The following is a 21,009-nucleotide window of genomic DNA, read 5'->3' on the forward strand; positions in this document are numbered from 1 at the left end:
TCAGGCTATCACAGAAAGATTTTCCACTTCTTGCACACATAAGAAATATCCGACCAACACTCATGCTTGTGCAGTTTAGTCGGTTCTCACTTGAATTTGAAGTTGCTACAACAAACTCTTCTGAACTTGTACAATTTGAGTCAGAAAACTATCTTGAAGAATTTCCTGTACAATAACAAACTCAATTTCTCCTGTCACTTGAAGTACCAAAAGAGTAAACAATTCCACATACCATCTTGTTGTGTTCTTTTATCAACCAGATTGCTATGATCCATACAATCACCATTTTTAACAAACAAATATATAACATAACAACTCTCTTCACCTTTAACCAACACAATTATAACTGAATTTGTAAAACTTGAATCCAATTTGTACCCCTGTCGAAGAACAAGCTCATAATTGATTGTAGAATTACCCCCAACATAACAAGGATACCTTTTAGTATCATCAAAATCTCTTCCCCGATCAAATATGACTCGAACAAAATTAAAATTAAGTAATACAATACATTCAGACATAATTGGAGATATATATATATATATATAAGCTGGAAAACACCTTGAATGACTTGAATAGGTAAGAATTAAATTGATAAAGGTTTTCAACAGTGACAAACTTCCAATCTTCATATTGCTGAAGTTCATCATTAAAGGTTAAGATTTAACTTACTGAAATCATGTATGTCAGGGGTTCCAACTCTTTTACTTTGAAAATCCACCACAAATTAGTACCAGGAATGAAAGGCTTACCTTCTTGGTAATCCATAAACGTTGATTTTGCCTTACCCCAAACAGAAAAATAAGAAACTAACTCGAATCTTTGAGAGTAAAATTGTTGGTGAATCGGTACCAATTTCTCACCATTGTGAGTAGAAAATCTAGGGTTAGCTCCGACAACCTAAGATATGCGACTTGCTGATTTTGAGTGAATAGAAATTACTTCTAAATCGGTGTCGATTGCGAGTTTAGATCCGAAGTCCTTCAACTGAGCTGAGTAATTCTTCATTGCACCTTCAAACTCAGCAAATAGATTCTTCATTATTTTCTATTTAGCTTCAAACTCATCCGAATAGTTCATTATTTTCACTCGGTCACAAGGAATCGAGTGCTCTGATACCATTTGTCACGATCTACGTGACAATTGGGTCTTAGGAAGAAACTCTAATCTCTAGGTATATGGGGAGAACAAAAGATTTAGGGAGAAAATATAATTTTGATTACTAATTTTCATGAGAAAGCAATTACAGAAGATTGAAGCTTATAAGGGAAAAACAGACTCAAGTACCGGCACATGCTACTCACACGCCTACTGTTACTAGTTTTACTAAATAACATTCGGTCTTCCCTTAACAAGTGGTACAACCCATATCCGAGGTATGACAAAGAGTTCCCCTTATATAAACTTCAAATCCTAGGTTGCTTTAGGTTTAAGCTAAGATAGCTATATTTGGGACCAAGCAATCAATATTCACCATTAGATGAAAGCTTTGAATCTTATTCACATATACAAGGTATATACTATGGTTAGGTAAACCGTAACTGAACCGTGTACAAAGACTATGTTCAACATGGTTAGCCAAACTAGCCGATTTGAACTTAAAAGACTTACACTCATTTTCATGTTTACTAAGATGATGAGTGCCAAATAGTGCATATTTCTACACTTTTTTATTGGCATTTAACTCATAATTTGTGCTCTAACTCTCTATTTTATCCCAAATTTGGAGTTTTCATTGTTTTCACGAATAAATATTTTTACTAATTAATTTTGTGTTTTTAGGTAATAAATAAAGCTTGAATGTTTTTGAGAAGCAAAAAGAGCAGAGATTTGGTGGCCAGAGAGCTGCACTGGGAGGCTGTGAACAGTGCGGAAGAAACATCACGCAAAAGCAGTTGTAATCCACTTGCACGCGCTCCGCAAGCCGCTTGCAAGGCCTAATCCGAGCAGTGGGCTTTGTAGAAGACCCTAACCCAAATCCATACCCAAGATCCAAAATCGTTTCCTTGCTTGAGCCGTCGGATTGGATACATATGCTTAGCATCCCACTCGTGGTATCAAGTTTTGATACAACTACCTATCATCCAACAACTCATCCTCTCGATCCATCAACATTTGATGGAACTGCTGAACACCATAACACATTTATCCCTACCTTTAATCGAACAGAACCCAACTCCCACTCCATCTTCATTTCTTTCTCTCTTTTACAGAATCTCCACCTGCAAGTCCCCCTCCATTAACACCATCGCCCCCACCATCTCTTCACACAACCACTTCCATCATAAACGCCAATTAAACCTTTAATCTTTATCTCTGTCACCCTTATCTTCTTTCTTATCAAGAATAGTAACCCTAGAAGCTAGGTTTGAGAGAGATAGGTTAGGGTTATCCTCAACAGTGAAGAAACACCAAATTAATGGCTTGCAGCGTTGAATTAAATAGGGGAAACGTCTTAAAAGCATGGTTGGTGAGTGGGTTTCCATTAATTATCGAATTGGAGTTAATTTGAGTGATTATTTTGTATAAATAGAGAAGGCAGTGAGATGAGAAACTCATGCCCGGATTAGCCGGTGCACCAAGCTGTAGTAGTTTATTTTCAGTATTGTGTTTATCATGTTCTAATTTAATAACTAGGGTTTAGATGAAACCCATAATCTTATGTTAAAGATAATTCATATTCATGTTGTTGTTCTTGTTGTGTTTCATTGATTTAGGAATGATAGTTAGCTAATGGATCAAATTATCTTGTGATCAGTTGTACTGTAAGAACACAGTTGATACTAGGGGTAAGTTAGTGAAGTTGGTTGATAAGTCATCCATTTGAGACCTCTCTGGAAGAAGAAATATGCTTAATTGATAAAGGAATGATAGTTAGCTAATTGAACCAAATGAGCCTGTGATAGGTTGTACTGTAAGAAGACAACTTATACTAGGGGTGAGTTAGGGAGATTAACTGATAAATCATTCATTGTAGTTTTCTCTGGAAAGGAACAAGAATATAATTTGAATAAATATTTCCTTAGCATAGGATTAGGAGGTGGATTCGACTGCCCTAGTGCCCTTTAATCTACATTCTTGCTTTCTATTTCAGTCACTACCATTATCTAACCGCATCGGCAAACAAACCCCCTATTTGTGTTACTCTTGTTTCGAATCAGTATAGTAAGACCGTAGCTTCAACTTGCACCCACCTTGTCCCTGAGGATCGACATGTGCTTCCCCTGTGTTACATTAGGATACTGTGCACTTGCAGTTATCATTGTAGGTACTCTTTCTAGACCTACCGTAAGACATTGAAAAGACGAGGGTACCCAAATACACCACAATCTTTTTGTTTCAACCTATAAGTCCTCTACCGAATGTGATCGTCTATGTACAGAGTCAAGACAATAAGACAATTTGGTTCACACTTTGTGTGATCGTCTATGGATACGAGATCAAGATAATACAACAAAAAGATAACTTGTGTGATTGACTATGGATACACGATAGAGCCAATACAACAACAAAGTGTGTTACTTGATAATAGGTTCGGAAATCACCAAACTCTATAGGATCACTATAAAGTAATGCAGAATTAACGTACTATCAAGTAACACACTTTGTTGTCGTATTGTCTCGATCTTGTATCCATAGTCAATCACACAAGTTATCTTGTTGTTGTATTTTCTCGATCTCGTATCCATAGACAATCACACAAAGTATGAACCTAATTGTCTTATTGTCTCGACTTTGTCCATGGACGATCACATTCGGTAGAGGACTTATAGGTTGAAATAAAAATATTGTGGTGTATATGGGTACCCTCGTCTTTCCAAAAATTACTCTATTTCAAGAAAGGTGATACTTTCACTTTTTATGCAAAAATCAAAAGATGAAAATATCACTTTTCCTGAAACAGAAGAAGTATAACATATGATATCGAAGCATTATCAAATTATATGTGAAGTATGTAAAAATAGCGTTGCGGACGTGCAAAGCACGTGCTCACTACTTTGTCCCTTTAGTAGGGGGAACTGTGATATATTTTATTCTTCTTTCTCTTTAATATTTTTCATGGATTTTGAGAAACCCACAAGTAGGTAATTTTCTTATATTAGTTAAAATGTAATCAAAAACCTTAAACATGTGATTCACTTTGGCTTATTAGTATTAATGTTCATGATATCATTTACCGTTCATGTTGTACTGAATATAACCATTGCATTATTGTCGTATTGAAATATAACTGAATATTTATTTATAACTCATGGAAATCACCAGAATATACTCTCGATGATGTACTTTAAGGATTTGATTTTTGTATGAAAAAGATTAAACGTCAATTTTAATTGATTGGTGAACATGTTTGGTGATGGATGGTGAAACCTATAACTAGCTTGTCCGCATAATATTTCTCCTTAAGTTTAATATAGTTTCTTCATTAAACAAAACTTCTGGATGATTCAATATTTCAACAACAAACAATAATTCCCGCTCTTTGTGGGAATCATCTCTTACTTTCTACTATACCCTTTATTGTAAAAAGTGTTGGAATGTTTTTAGGGTTCGACACCCATGAATAGGTTCAATACCTTTAAAGACTAATTATTAGTTCTTTCACGTGTTTATTTTTTGGTAGGAAAGAAAAATCTATTGATAATTTAAATTTGTTGTACATAGAGTTTCTCCTTAATGAGAGAGGCTAACCACAGAGGGGCATCATTTTTCCAACAAGTACTTGATGTTATATTAATTGCATCTTTCACTAATAAATTTGTTGTGTAGTTTATTTCTCTGCTACATACGTTACAACCCATTTATTAAAACACTTGAGACTCTCGACATAATCCCTAATAATAGAATTTTTTCCCCCATTTAACAACCCTCATACTTCCATTCAAAGCATTAATGACATTGATACCAACTGAAAAGATGATGATACCAAATACACTACTAACCTATAGGTGTTAATCCTTGTTCAATCTTACGGTGAAAATGGCGATCAACCGGAAAACAATGATATTAACTACCTATGTTTCTACTTTAATTACAAGAAGATAAAACATCATAATGCGTAAAAAAAGAGAATTAAAACAACGACACACAATTTTGTTAACGAGAAAAACTACTAGGTACTAAATAGTGGAAAAAATCCTATAAGAAATACTTATTATATTAATCGATTACAATTGAATGCTTCTTCCGCATATTGAAACAGAATGAACCCCAGTATAATTACCACATTCCAGCAGTGCACGTGCACCTACACCCTATTGCAAGGTAACATTACAATCATCTTAAACACGTTCGTCTATATCTAAGTATTGCTAGTTATTAAGATAAACAACACGAAAAACGCATATTCTACGGGAGTAACTAATAATTTTGCTTTAATAAGTAAATCGAGCAAAACTAACCATTAATCAATTATTACATGAGAATTCATTATTGATTTCCAACAACAAGAACTAACTTGATTATAATTACATTCATTATTATAATATAATACATTAGATTAATCAAACATAACTAACTAGTTCACTCCGGCTTCTGTGTACAAATTTTCTTAATAATACACGGATTTTATGAACGTTGTATGGACTTCACGTGTTACAGAGCCAGACGCATTGATTTTAATTAATTTTTATAATTTATTTAATAATAGACTAAAATCTTATCTAAATAGTTTTTTTACGTCTTTTTTTCTCGAAGGAAGATAAGAATGCTCTATCTTATGTATGAGTGCGTACAACATATATCTTAACTAGAACTGAAATGATGAGGGTACCAAGTACACCACAATATTTTCGATATCAACCTATATGTATAATACCTTACCTTGTGTGATCTAATATAGATACAAACTGTCAAGAAGATTGAAACCACAAGGTATATACTTGGTATATAGTTTCTAGTTCGAAACCGAATCTTAAACTCTAGGGATCAACCCAAGTGTTTGGGATTAACGTACAAGTGTAATTACTTTAATTATAACTTAAAAAAATTATAACATGGAAAGTAAAGTAAAGCACATAACAAGATCTTATAAACGAGGAAACCACAAATGCAGAAAAACCCTGTAACCTAGTCCATTTATGGATACTATCAGAATTAAGCCGTTATACAAAGATACTACCAACTTCTTATAGTTGAACCAAGTAAAACCCTAGTTACCTAGTTTCCTCAGTATCACTGCGCCTACAACCAATCTAGCCAACGCACGCGAATCTTAAGATAGAGTCCACTATCTTAAGTTTCTTCAGCCTCTCTGAAGACTTTAAGCACTCTACCCTTTCGATCTTCTTCCAAACAGTAAATGACTAATATGTTTGGTAACCACTCTCCTATCTCAGAAAATTAATCAGAGATATGTATGTTGAGCGTGACAAAGGCTTTTGTGTTTAAAATCAATTAAACTCCTTTGATGGGTTAGATCTTCTAAAATATGGATTAACAAGTTAACCAGATCAAGTCAAACAAAACTACCAGGTTTGGATACTGAAGAGTACCAACAAATGATAGTTTGTCGGTCTAAATACGTCTGGCAATAAAAAGTTTATCAAAAGATTAACTAGATCTAGTCGGATCCCAACCGATAAAGTTTGTGCACAAATCAAACCACAAAGATACGAAACCAATAAGAAAAATATTCTTGTATTCAAATATTTAATAATCTTCAATACCTTCATAATAACAAACTTGATCCCAACTTATAACCAATCATGCACCGAAAGGAGTCTGTTAACAATAGATGATCACAAGTCAAATTTAATCTCTTGAGCTAGTTTGAGTGACCTTATGTCATAAGAGAAGTCTCTCAAGAATAATAAAACTAGGTGCAATCAAGAGTTAACAAACCGTTAATCAATCAAATCAATAATGAAAACTAAAACAACAATGCAATTCTAGTTTCCCACCAACGGTAATAATAAACGCTTCTTGATCCCAAATAAGTCTTTAAACTACCGGACATAAGAGATTTCTCTTAATTAGGTTACTCTCCTCTCCAAGATAGTATTACGAGAATACTATTAGTTGGATACACAGGAAACAAAAAGGATGAAGTTTGCTTGGCTCAGGATAAGTTTGTAAGAAAAAAAAAATTCACAATTTATATACCAAGGTATCGGACACCAATGAATTTCCATAGCCTAAAATATTCTTAAGATATTCAATAAAGCACCTAAATTTTGTTTTGTCTAATTCCAACAAGTATCCAACTATATAACCGAAATCTCTATGGACAACTCAATATTAGCTAGCACTTAACTAATATATCTTTTCAGATATATGTTTTGATTGATGGTAAAATAAAACATACCAATTTCAAAAATCTTAAAAAGATTCTCTACTATTTCGGTTTGGGATCTCACGTTGAGTATCAAGGAATATCTTTAAACAATTAAGAAATAAGGTTTCATCACAGTTCAAATTAATCATTATATCGACATCCTGAACTTTCTTATTGTGCAAATCCAATTTCCAATTCACACAAACCCTAAAGTGTACGTGACTTGAAGAAATCAATTTTGCATATTACCACTGGTTCTACCATGACTTCTAAAACAAGTTAGGATCGGCTCTACCTTGACTCCAAATATAGGTAGGGACCGGTTATACCTTGACTCCCAACATAATCAGGATCGGTTCTACCTTGATTCCTTATATAGGTTAGGGTTGGTCCAACCTTAAGATCTTCAATGAAAATCGGACCATTAATCCTTTTGATTTCCTTGCGAATACGATACAAGTTTGTACATCTACTTCCTTAAAATCATGTAATTAAACATAGTTATCTAGGTACGAAATCAAACCTACTTTTACTGCACAATCTAGTGACGAGTTACGAAGATTATGTTTATGTCGCAATTACGAAGTTCAAAAGATAAGCATTATACTTTTTAATTCAATATAACAATATAAAGCACCCATCACTATTGATATATTGTTCCTTGACACTTTGATTCATATATGATGATCAAGTCTCATATATTAGAGTTTCATGTATATAACTTCGCATGTTATGTTTTCAATCAGAAACGACTTGAAAGCTTATCGATATAGAAATGGAAACAAGTCAATTCATGTATAGTAACCTCAATTGGAAGGATGATGTGATAGTTGATGTCTATATGTCTTCGGAATCTTTAGGTCTTCAGAGTAATACTTGTATGTCTCAATATTTCTAGACTTCCTAGTCTAACCTAACAAAGATTAACCTAGTAATCTAATCAAGCGACTTATGAGTTTTGATACTAAAACATGACAACGAACCTTGACATACTAACGCTTGGTGGGTTCAACCGAGCAACGCTCTAACTAGAACAATTAAAAATAAATAAAGATTATAGATTCTATGATACAAGAAAATTATAAAATACATATAATTTATTGAGGAATCCTATGATATTTGAGGGATTGTGTGCACATTCTGGTTCCACCATTTGAATTTATGTTCTTCTTCTATGATGATTTTTTTTCTTCTTCATTATGATTAAGTGCTCCAGAAAGGAGTAATCTGCATAGTATGTTGAAATCCGAATTACATCCATTATCCATGGATGAAACATATTCCTCAGATTATGAAGGATTCTTATACACGTCCCAATCTTCTCTTATGATTACAAGTATGGATTTGAGACTGACAAGATTGTAGTTAACAACCTTTACTTTTTTCCTGAGACCATTTTCATATTTCAAATCCTCGTTCAAAACAAGTTCTAATTTTAGCGAAAGATTCTCAAGAAAACCATCAAATTTATAACACGCCAGTGTAAATCGCGCCCTCAAAAATGCAATTAAATACAATCGCAATAATCGACAAATAAACCATGAAGGCTATATATAATAATGACTAAAAACGATTACTTTTTTATTATATATAGTAATAGTAATTATTATTGTATTGCAAACTTTAAATTCTACGCATAACTAAATTAATGTTTTTACAGAAAGTTGTATTTGGCATTTAAGTTTTGATAAATTGTGTATTCAAACTGCGTCAATATCATCTGACTAACTTACCGTTAATATCCAGCTTGCATGTATTTACACGTCATTCTTGGATTAATTTGATTTTGTGTTGTGTTTATTTATATATTTCTTCATGATTGATCAGTGACAGTTATATAGAGTACTTATAGTCAATATCAACACCAAGTGGCATCACCACTCTAGTGGAAGAAAACTATTTCAAATTTTTTTCTATCCGCTAACTTATGACGATCAGATTTACCAAGGATCTATACCTGTATCGGGTATATCTATTTTACATTATGTTTACCCCCTTAAAGAAAACTTGTTTAGGATCCTTAAATATATTATATTGGATTCTTCATTCTTGTATATTAAACTTTGACCAAAATATCAAGTCTTAAGTAGTTAAAGCTTAGTCATATCCACATCATCATGCCTAAAATGATTCCAAAATTTACCTTCTTAGTTACTAGTCTTCGATACTTTTGATCATCAATCTAGTTTGAAGGTTTAGCTTATACGCGACAAAGGTTAAACAATTTCGGTGCAACCTATTTTTGATCCCATGATCAAAAGATTTTCATTTTTAAAATCCTATACCAAATGGGACTACCGTGTGATAACAAGGTTTTAATGCTGGCATTATATGGAAAGAAGTTAATATTATGATATACCAGATAAAAACATTGTATTTGAAAAAGAGTGTGAATTGAATTTAAACAAAAATGACAAGTGCATTAAATATTTTCCAGATAAGCTTATTATGGTAAATATGACGAGTTTCATATCAACTATAATAAGAAATAATAGTTCTTAAACTTTTACATCTATAAGTATATGGAAGGTTTCACGGAAATTTGTTCTCATTTAATCACTGAATCATTTTTTCAAAGGAGAAAAAGAACTTATTTCAGGTATATACGTATCCTCCTCTCTTTTTTTCTTCATTTGATAAAAATAAGCTTTTGTATTTGGAATTGGATGTTCATCCTTTATCGCGTTTTCTTTTCTTTTCTTTTTGGATCAATTTAGTCTTCAATGACGCCATCTCCATACATATCATATGTTTTTACAATAAAAATAGTTTTATTTCTTCGTATTTTCATATCATTTCATACTTTCATATGAGACCCAATCACTTGAATTTAAATTGATACCCCTATCCTTAGGGGAGATGACCAAGATATAAACTGATTCGATCTACAAGTAGATAATATCTTTTTAGTTTTCTGTAAGGTCCAGTTTGGTGATATTAATTTATGCTTGTAAATCATAATCTGGTTAATAATGTATATCTATGAGAAATTTGTATGTTCATGTGAAATGTAATTTTCGATACTATTTTTTGAGATTTTTTTCATGGTAGTCGTTTTTTTACAGAAAGATCTGTTTATTACAGGTATCTTTGTTGGAGATAATGTTTTCCCCCTAAACATAACAATGATTTATCTACAAACCCTAAAATGGAAAAAACCATATATTGTATACGTATCTGCATAATTTTATTTGATGTGTTTTATTTATCATTGATTAGGGTAGAGAAGATATTATATCATGGAAGGAGTTGACGGGATTATGGTTCGTCGTATCGTTCCATCGAATCATAACAGCCTTTTTAGTGCAATCGGGTAAGCTTTAAACAAACATTTTTTAGACCGCTCTTAGGTTGATTCTTATAAATGAATATTCTATTAGTTTTATTGGTATTTATATGTTTCATTATTTGCAGATATGTAATGGACCATAACAGAAACAAAGCAACTGAGCTACGACAGGTTTTTTCTTTAGGGTTAAAGTTTCTTACGAAATTCCTACGTATGTCTGTTCTTATAATTGAGTTTCGTAATAACCAGATTCAAATAGTCGGTGGGTGGGGTGATATTATCGCATACGTAAATAGTATATATTCATACTCCATCATATTACAATATGAATACTATTAAACTATTACGTCATTTATAAATTTTGCTTCCTTTTGATCGGTATACTATGGTGAGATCTTTTTGTTGGTGTCGGTCTTGTTATATTAATCAATTAGAAATAAAGATTAAATTATCTCATGATTTACACAGTTTTTCCTATTTGCATCAAATAATTATTATCATACATACCTTACCTGTAGGTTGCTACTTCCAGTCCGAAACATAAATATGTTAGACATGTCTCTTACCTTCTCTGTTTTTCGGTTTCCTATCTTAAGGTTATTGTTCAAAAGGTTGCAAGTGACCCAGCAAAGTATACAAAAGCATTTCTCGAAGTGTCAAATGCAGAATATTGTTCCTGGATTCAAAACTCTAATACCTGGGGAGGTACGCACGATAGTTATATGTGAATATAATATGCATATGCTTTTGGATTTGAATACTAAACAAGATTCAAATATAACCCATTATGGAAGGAAAAAGAATTCTAGTATGCTTACTTGGTAAAATGTTTATATAGTGATATCTCTCTCCCTAATATATATAAATATATATATTCATGTTTTCCAAGAAATCATAAAATCTAAATAAAGTTTTGTATCACGAACAAACTAACATTTATTCCGCTGGCATGACTCTTGTTTTCTATAGGAGCCATTGAGTTATCCATCTTATCGGAATACTACCAAAAAGAAATCGCTGCATATCATACCGATAACGTGAGATGTTATGTTTATGGAGAGGTATGTATTGCTTCTCAACATTGTGTTTATTATTATTTATATATATATCGGTATCAATTTCTAACATTGCTAAGTGTTGTATGTATTGTCTATAACTTTATATCAGGTTCAAAAATACACTGAAAGGGTTTTTCTAATTTACGATGGTTGTCATTATGATGCACTAGTTGTATGTCACGCTCTTCACTCTTATTGATCTTACGCAATGAAGGAAATATAACAATATAACTGATAAACACTGTCTTCAAAATATCAAGGATAATTAAATGTCTAAACATATACACAATAATAACAAAAACGATTACATACTGACTTTTTATGATTTCCTAATTCATTTGGTGTAATTAAGCGACCTTTTTTACTATACACATATTCGTGGATTATACGTGATTCTTGATTTTCATGTGTTTGTATGATTAATATATAGATATCCCCGGATTATGGAGTCTCGGAGGAGTTCGACCAGACAATATTTCCCGTACAAGAAGATAGGAGCATCGGGCGTGTTCACGAGCTTGCTCTTGACCTCGTCAACGAGGAAGCAAGGTGAACTCGATGTCTTTTTCGTATATTTACTTCCGGACATAATGCTCGGTCAAAAAATTGACTGTACTTCTATTAACGAATAAAGTAGCCTCTTACACACTTCATCTACAAATTTAATATATACTGATTGAGTATTAATATCTCAGGTTTTAATCGTTTGTATAATTTATTTTTCGGTAACCCAAAAATCAGGAACGATGGAGATATTGGAAATGGCTCCGCGACTATCATATTTACATGTGATGTATGCGGGGTTGAACTTATCGGACAAAAGTTACATGTAAATATATATTCATCATAATTTTCGTAAGATCTTCAATATTCTTCAATGGTAACCCGTGTTACACAATTTTTAGTTGTATTAAACTAGAAAACCTAAAGTGAACCGAGAGTTGACGATGAAAAAATTAATTTTATGTTTATTTTTGAATTATCCCGTTATGGTGGGATTAATCATTGATTAGTGATTTTTTTTTTATAATACGCAGGAAGCTATGCAACATGCTGAAGCTACTAATCATCTTTAATTTGTTGAGCAACCATAGACAAATGTGTGGAGTTTGAGATTGAATATTAGATAAACATTTTTTGTTCAGAATAAAATGTGGATGTAATCGTAATCCATGTAAGTTTTAAGTAACTGAAAGTCAAACTTTCGTGCTTATGAAGTCATTAGAAGACTCTTGCATAATTATTTTTCTGGAAAACCTAAAATCTAATCCTTTTTATCTTATTAGTCAGATTCTTAATTAGCACAGTTGCAGGTTGAAAAAAATAAAATAAATAAAAACTCGCAATGAGTAAAGAGATGCGAAATTCAAAACCTATTTTGTAATTTTGATTACTATTGCAGTCCCACTAAAATATACATTTGAGCAGTGGGTTTGTCGATTTTATTGTCTCTAAGGGGTTGCACTTACCAAAATAATTAGACGGCGCCAACAAAACCAATAACTAAAACGAATGAAAATATTAGCAGAATCTAGTTATGTTGATAATGGAAGTCCCTTGATAAGTATCACGAGTTAGATGTATTTTCATGAGAATCTTAGTTGCTTCTTCTACCAAATTAATAATCAAATAACATACATCAGAGCTATGTTGTGTAATGCATGAGGAGAGGTGTCAAGACAGTCGCTTCGTGCATCGGCATTTATGCGCGATCAACTGCATAAAAAAGCAGTTCAGAGATTTATATGGATAAAAATTAACCAACTTCTCCCCATTCTCTTAATTTATTTCCACTTCTTATATAAATGGTAACTACTTAAGTGTATCGAAGAAATTCAAATGTTAAAATAATCCTTATTTTCACTTCTTATATAAATGGTAACTACTTCAGTGTATTAAAGAAATTCAAACTTTAAAATAAGTCAGCTATGAGCTGTGTAGTTTAAGCCTTGATTTACTATCGTGGTTTACCATCTTGAATGATTCTTTTGATTTCTTTCATAAAAAAGTTGAAACAATTATATTATGGTGGCAATATCTCAACAACAAAAAATTAAAAAAAATCTTTCATTAGTAGTTAAAGTTTCACGCCATGTTTTATTTAGAACATAGAGCGTCATCCGAAAAGAAAGAAGGCTAAGGAGATACCTAATATCGAAATGATATATAACAATTAAAATCATCATTGATAGATAATTATCCAATCAAAAGAAAATATACATGCAGGGAATATATATGTCATATTTGTCTTTTCTTGATTGGATATTTGCATTTTGCTACTAATTCGCTATAATATCTCTATTGAGGTCCTATAAATTGGCCTTTCTTTAAGCAACATGCGGGAACAACTTGAAAAATAAGATATACATACAAGACTTAAGTCAATGTTTTTTTTCCCTAAGAATGAATAAAAAAAAAGAACTGAACATAATATAAATGTCGCCTCAAACTAGAGGCGCACAATTCGCTCCTCTAATGCAAAAATGCATTAAACAAAGGAGCTTTGATAAGGCAAGGCATCCCATACCACGAAACGTGCACTTTTAGTGCCTTTACGAGAGCCTTTGACAACATATCACCTAAGCATTATATATATATATATATTATTTTTTTCTGATCGAAAGAGATCACAAATATATTGAGGAAACTTACTAGAGATAACCAAAAGCTAATAACCCGGAGAGCCTGTAAAAGGAGTTAAGTAAGATACAAAACAATCTATAAAAGGTAGAAGTATATCATCCAAAACAACTTAAATGAAAGAAGTCATCCTAATTAGCTTGAATCTGAACCAAGTGAATACCTTGCATAGTCTCATTATTTTGGCTCCAGAAAAAGGCTTGAGATTTTTCTTGTTTAATGACTTCAACTTATCTAAACCCTGTCAATGAAGACAATATTGTTCCTGCATTTTTAAAGGGTCCAACAAATAGATGTCGGGAGGACCTGCCAAAAAGTTTGGCTTGACTATGAAATGAACTTTACTTTCCTCCACTTAATAATAAGATTAATACAATTTGGCATTATCAAAAAAATTCGTATAACATAAAAATATCTCCAGACAGCAGAAACGACACAAAAATGGAGAAAAAAAAAGAATAATAGATTTTCAATCTTTGCGACATATTAAACAACCGTTTACAATCAGCATACGATGTTTACCAAGGGCATCTATTGTGGCTAATTTTTTGCCATTTTTTTCCCGGGAACGAGGACTAACGCCTTCAACTATGTATTGATTGTAATGATTATTCTCAGAGAGTTACATTTTCTATTATAAGGTTTATCATGTTTTCAGAAATATGTGTCTCATTTATAGTTAAAAGCTAATACATTCCCTTATATAAAGGTTGTTTAGATTGTCCTCCAGGGCTTGTCCTTTTCAAATATGTTCTACAACATTTCGGTTACAAAAAGTGGCTACATCCACTGTCTTGTTAATAATGTATCTTGAAGTTAAAATAAAAACATTTACTTTAAAGTTAATAGCAGAATTAGTTTGAGTTCTAAAATCAATACTAATCTTATATCTATAATTTGTAGATTTAGGATATTTTTCCATCAACAACTTCAGAGTTGGTGAGGAATCACTTTGGAATATGACTTGATATTCACTCCATCCAGTTGCCCATTCGAAAACAGCTTAATCTCCCTTTTCTTCTAATTGTTCTCTTGTTGTAAAGTCTGCATAGCATCCTCTTACCTCCATTTTAGTACATGTGTAATCAATAAGAGTAACGCCAATTCCTGAAAAAGTAATAGAATTGCGTACTGAATATGCTACATGTTTTCTTAGTACCATAAAAGTCAGATGTTCTCCTGGTTCTCTGCATAGGATTTGAAGGGCCTCATCGTGCATAGGATTATAGTAAAGACTTTGTATTATATTATAGGTTGGCTAGAAACACTCATAAGACTATTAATAAATCTTACAATATGTTTAGCAGTATTAACACTATTTTGGTGTATTTTTTTGAAAGGTAGCCTCACATCTTGTTTTCCAGATGTGCCAAGTGATAAGATCACAAAATTTTGGCCAGCCTAAAATGTGTTTTCCTTTGTTCTTTTCTTTGAACCAGACATTTAACCATTCATGAAAAATGTTACCGTTATTTTTTGAAAAGACGAGGGTACCCAAATATACCTCAATCAAAAAATTTCCACCTATAAGTCCTTTCTCCGAAAGTGATTGTCTATGGACTGAGTCGAGACAATACAACTAATCGGTTCACACAATAACTAATCGAGACAATACAACAACGAAGTATGTTTACTTGATAAGAGGTTCGGACTTAACCAAACACAATAGGATTACTATCAAGTAAATAGGAATCAACGTTTGTGTATTTTACTTCTAATTATAATAAAACAATTATAATTGCGGAAATAGAAAAGTAAAAGACACAGCAAGATTTTTTTAACGAGGAAACCGCAAATGCAGAAAAACCTCGGGACCTTGTCCCGAATTGAATACTCTTAGGATTAAGCCGCTATACAAAATCAAACCAACTTCGTATAGTTCACCTAGTTCCGTCTGTATTCCCACGCCTCCAACTTATGAATAAGTCACGTACTTGGAACAATTCCTTTGGTTCGTATTCCAAACAGTAAAGGAACAACAAATCTATTTGGTATCAACTCTTTTCAACCAAGTGATGTGAGTTCGACAAAAGGCTCTTCCGTTTATCTCAATAAACTCCTTTGTCAGGTCCTTAGATCTATCTACTAACAACTACCGAAGTAATCATATACATTTTGCAATCAATACCTTGAATCACAAACAACTGTATTGATGCCGATCTACTCAACTAATCAATCTAATCTACCACAAGAATAAACTGATTATAGTTGGATCCTCTTTAACCGGAACAAGTATTGTGCACACCAAAGATTATGAACCCAAATCAGAAATCTTCAAAGTCTTCTTTGTCTTCAAATATTCTTAGATCTTCAATAAACACCTGCACACAATCAACTTGAATCTCTTGTGATCAATCACGCTGTCACACACCGCGAATTCTGAGGCTAGAACCTAGTCCAGAAACCCGCGGTGCGACTATCGTAGGTCCAGATTTTCATTTTAAAAATAAGAATAATTGAGAATTACGAGAAAATTCCAATTTTAGAAAACACTTTTAAATGGTTATAATCCATAACTCAAGTAAACAAACAATTCAGTAAATAACAAATTCGATAATTCTGAAATATCAATGCCCAAATCCCCGTGATAAATTAATTTCTTTACTTCAGCTAGTGTATATGTACTCTGTAGGGAGAGAGGAAAAAGGGGTGAGCAACCACAGCCCAGTAGGAAATTTTCAAAAATAATATAGTGCAGCGGAACAAACCAAACAATGCATCAAACATATAATTAGTATAGTCTTTCAATTGTTCACCGATTTTTATTCCAAACTTTTACTCGAGAACACTTCAAATTTAAGTAGTAAATATTAAATTATTTTAGAACATTTTATCAATTTTCGTTCAACCAAATATCACTTAGATATTTCCTTAGGTGCGTTCTAAATTTCGTAACTTTTTTTTATTAGATGTTTCTCGCTTCATTGTCTTAACTAGACTTTTCCAACAAATCCTTAGATACTTAAAGACTTACAACCACTGCCCATCGCGACACACACTATTTGAATAGTTGTGGCCCTGAACTCGGCAAACTCGACAACATCAATCTTTATCCATGGACCGCAGCCCAAATCACAATCAACCTTTAGACAACCTAATATCATTATTTTATAGACTGCATCCCAAATCATAATCAACCTATTAGACAACCCCATATCTGGTACACCTCACAAGCGCAATAGCTATTGTGACCACACCGGTATTCATAAATGCGATAGCTATTATGGATACCTGATCTCATCAAACACATCTCAACATACACATCTACTGTCCATCGACACTTCCTAGCCTGACCTCTTAACAAGTAGATTAACAAAATTCGTAATACCGTAGACCAATTAATATTCCTCATACCAAAAATTATTATTAATCTCACTCCTTAAGTCTTTTACTTACAAACAGTAATTATACTTTATCGTTTGCCGTTATAGGTTTTACACAGCTCCAAACATTTTTTTTAGTTCTTAACACGTGAGTTTACTTATTTATTTATTTTTCCTTAACATATATAGTTATTCTACTGTTCACCAGTGATGTAATTAAATTCGTTTCAATTAGCCAACAGATTACATCCATATAGTTCTTCTTAGTTTCTCTAATTAATGTTTTAATCAACAGTAATGGGTACATTCAAATTCATTGCATTTTGCATTCACATTTCAGGCAAATACTACGTAAAAGAGAGACTTAATAAGATGGTAGTATGTCACAAGCATGTACAATCAAAATCATACAACACGAAAGAATATTTCATTTTTCTTTTAGAGGACTATGAAGCCAGCAAGCATTAACATATGCCAAGATATAAAACGCCAGTGCAACTGGTTCATGCGGAACCAAAATATTTTGAAAACAAAACGGATGCAGTACATTTCCATGTACTTCTAAAACAAATCATGCACTATGAAAAACGGTACAGATCGTAACCATCCTTGTGTGCAATATTACAATGATCAATACAAAGCTCCTTCACGTAAATAAAACAACCTAATTATAATCTATATTATGTGTTCTCAAATCAAATATTACCCAACATAGTAATTAACGGAAAATCCACACAAACAAATAAAAACCATGCCAAAATAGTTAGTTTTTAGTATTACGTAAAAAGCCCTACCTCAATCGCTAAGAATCCAAATACGGTAGTCAAATCCATCGATAGTAAGAAAAATATTCATTAACTCCATGCTTTATTACGTCGCCCGGATACGAAAACAATAGAAAAATATGGGAGATGATATCATAAGGGTCGGTTAGGTTAAGCGTTTAAGATTTTTTAGGGTTTACTTGCGTCAAAACCCAAAACAGAGAATGGAAGAAAGATAAGTTTTGGAAGTCGGCTAATCCTCTCTTTTCTATGTTTTCGTATATGTACAACCTACACATATATACAGTTATATAAATTAACGTTTAATCCCATTATTGCTGGGCTTTAGACTGTCTAATCCTACGCTCTCAAGCCTGATACTGGGAAGTCCAAATTTCACATTTTTAAAACGGGTTAGTCTTTTTTCAAACGATTTAGTCTAGAACTGAAATTTCCGATGGAAAAAATAACCCTCGTATGAAAATCTGGGATATTGATTTGTTCTTATTTCATTCCTTCGTTATCGTCAAATCTCTAAACCGAAGACGAGCAGCTTAGGTTTTAGTTTTTCATTTCGATTCATCTCGGTATTAATTGCTAATTTTTTTTATGAGATCTACTATTCTTGAATCAAAAGAAACCAATCTACCAGTTGCTGGTCTTGTCCGACTACTCTTCTATGATTTTATGGTAATAATTTCACTTCCGATTTGATTTTGATTCTCTGTAATTTTAATTTTGGTTTATGTTATTGAAGGAATGTGATGCATATGTATTGTTAAACTCAACTAATGGATTTGGAACTAAGAAATAATTTTTTCGAATTAATCATTGAAGGGATTTGATGTGATTGTGCAAATCTAGCACAATGTTGAACCTGTTTGTCAAGGATTTATTCGTTGCTATGATATTTTGGTTTTTTGTCAATAAATATGTTGCTTTGGTAATTCATACCGAAACTCTTTAGCTTGGGTTTTGATATAGATTATGAGATTGTTAATGTTATTTCTGTATAAATGACTCTCGATCATGTTCAATTTTTATATAGATTATGGGATTAGGATGTTAATTTATAAATGCATAAGTGAATTTAATTAAAATTATGTTTTTAAGGTTCAGACATTCGTGTTAGTTAACTATTTTGTCTTCTTAAGTTTCTTTTTTAAGGGTACAAAAGAATTGATTATAAATGGTACGGATGTTATATGTGTTGATTAACTATTTGTGAAGTTCTTTCTTTTGAAGTTGCTGACCACTTATTAATCTTGCAGGAGATTGCAAGACAACTTTGATTGGATCGTTCCTTGAAGCTTTCGAAAATAGTATGGACACGAGCTTCATTTTTGTCCAAATGACGTACTTCAGATCTACAGCTATTAGACTTTTTTTTTTAATTCCACCAGTATATATGTTTCTTCAATTTTTTTTATCTTGTATCCGTAATGCAAACAGATATTGAATACTTGAAAAAGAGTAGCCCAGCTGTGCTGATAGAGGTCTTGGAGTACGCTGCTGGAGTTGGAGAACTTTCTACTTCTCACCAAGTATTGTACTTCTCAACACTGTAATTGTATCTGTGATAAAAGTATTGTTTAGTAGAAATACACCTCTCTATATTATGTGATTTTATCAGTGATAAACGACTCCATATTCTTATGTATGTGTAAATAATTAGGGTGTACAAACCGGTACACATGTGAAAAAAATGACTGCTATAGATTCTTGTGCGCATTTAATTTTTGTTTGTTGAACCAAAATTTTAGTGGAAGAAGCTGAATGTTATAGATTCTTGACAAAGCTTTAGTGCATCGAACGAACGACAATGGGCTACTCTTGACACAACTATTGCCTTACAAGTTGCCACTAATATCCCTTAATCTGAGAGGTTTAGCATAGCACTCCAGCTGATATCACGAATACTTGGTATACATTTGCATGTCAGTTTAACTTTTTTCTTCATTACAACACTTAGTTCACTTGATAGACAGGCTCATGTTAATAGTTTTACTTCGTTTTTATATGAATATGATACCGGAAAATGTTGGTACTTGGAACCTTATTGATTCTGTAAGTGGTGAAAATGATGTTGACGAGAGATAATAGCGATGAATTTCTTTTTAGCATGGATCTAACAAATAACTTTTTGCATATGGTATGATGCCTGCGAATGTGTCTACATATATTTGTTTTGGTTTATATTTGACTTTATTTCATTTTAAGCTCATGTTTGTTGTTTTTTTTGTAGGTGTTTTCGTTCTTGGATCATTCAAATCTCTGTCTAGATGGTGGAGTGTGTCGACAATGGAGATCCGTTAGTGGACATCAGTACTTCTGGAAGTGTTTGAATTTTGAATCCCAGACAAGAGTATAACTGACTAATTAGCATGTGGATTGAGTCTTAATGTGTACATAATTGTACACATGTGGATTTTTAATTGACTAACTAATTGATAATGATGGTAGGAGACTGGGATTGACGGCGGTGGTATATATGTGTCTGCAATGGTGGTTGAATTCAGAGTCTATAAAATGTTAAGATTTTTAATGTTGTAGAGCATCCTTTTTAACAAAATTAGTTATAACATGTACTTGTATGCTGCTGGCAGCATGTTGTTAAACATTGATCTTGTCATGTGTTTGATCACCTTTATAAATCTAG

The 21,009-nt window shown here is 32.5% G+C and overlaps 1 protein-coding gene across 5 annotated transcripts; it reads left to right on the forward strand.

Annotated features, from left to right (window-relative positions):
- The first annotated feature begins 9,791 nt into the window (after positions 1 to 9,791).
- On the forward strand, positions 9,792 to 12,878 carry LOC113285758 (ubiquitin thioesterase OTU1-like). 5 transcript variants are annotated; one of them, XM_026534535.1, is made up of 8 exons: positions 9,792 to 9,875; positions 10,496 to 10,589; positions 10,691 to 10,736; positions 11,162 to 11,270; positions 11,535 to 11,626; positions 12,054 to 12,172; positions 12,365 to 12,452; positions 12,661 to 12,878. In XM_026534535.1, exons 2-8 carry the CDS (start codon positions 10,516 to 10,518, stop codon positions 12,697 to 12,699), a joined length of 567 nt encoding a protein of 188 aa, XP_026390320.1. In that variant the 5' UTR covers positions 9,792 to 9,875; positions 10,496 to 10,515; the 3' UTR covers positions 12,700 to 12,878. The 5 variants fall into 5 exon arrangements, with proteins under 5 accessions (XP_026390320.1, XP_026390318.1, XP_026390319.1 ...); XM_026534533.1 differs by lacking the exon at positions 9,792 to 9,875 and adding an exon at positions 10,082 to 10,192; XM_026534534.1 differs by lacking the exon at positions 9,792 to 9,875 and adding an exon at positions 10,163 to 10,197.
- The last annotated feature ends 8,131 nt before the right edge of the window (positions 12,879 to 21,009 follow it).

This window comes from Papaver somniferum, chromosome 6 (assembly GCF_003573695.1).
Source record: "Papaver somniferum cultivar HN1 chromosome 6, ASM357369v1, whole genome shotgun sequence".
NCBI lineage: Eukaryota > Viridiplantae > Streptophyta > Magnoliopsida > Ranunculales > Papaveraceae > Papaver > Papaver somniferum.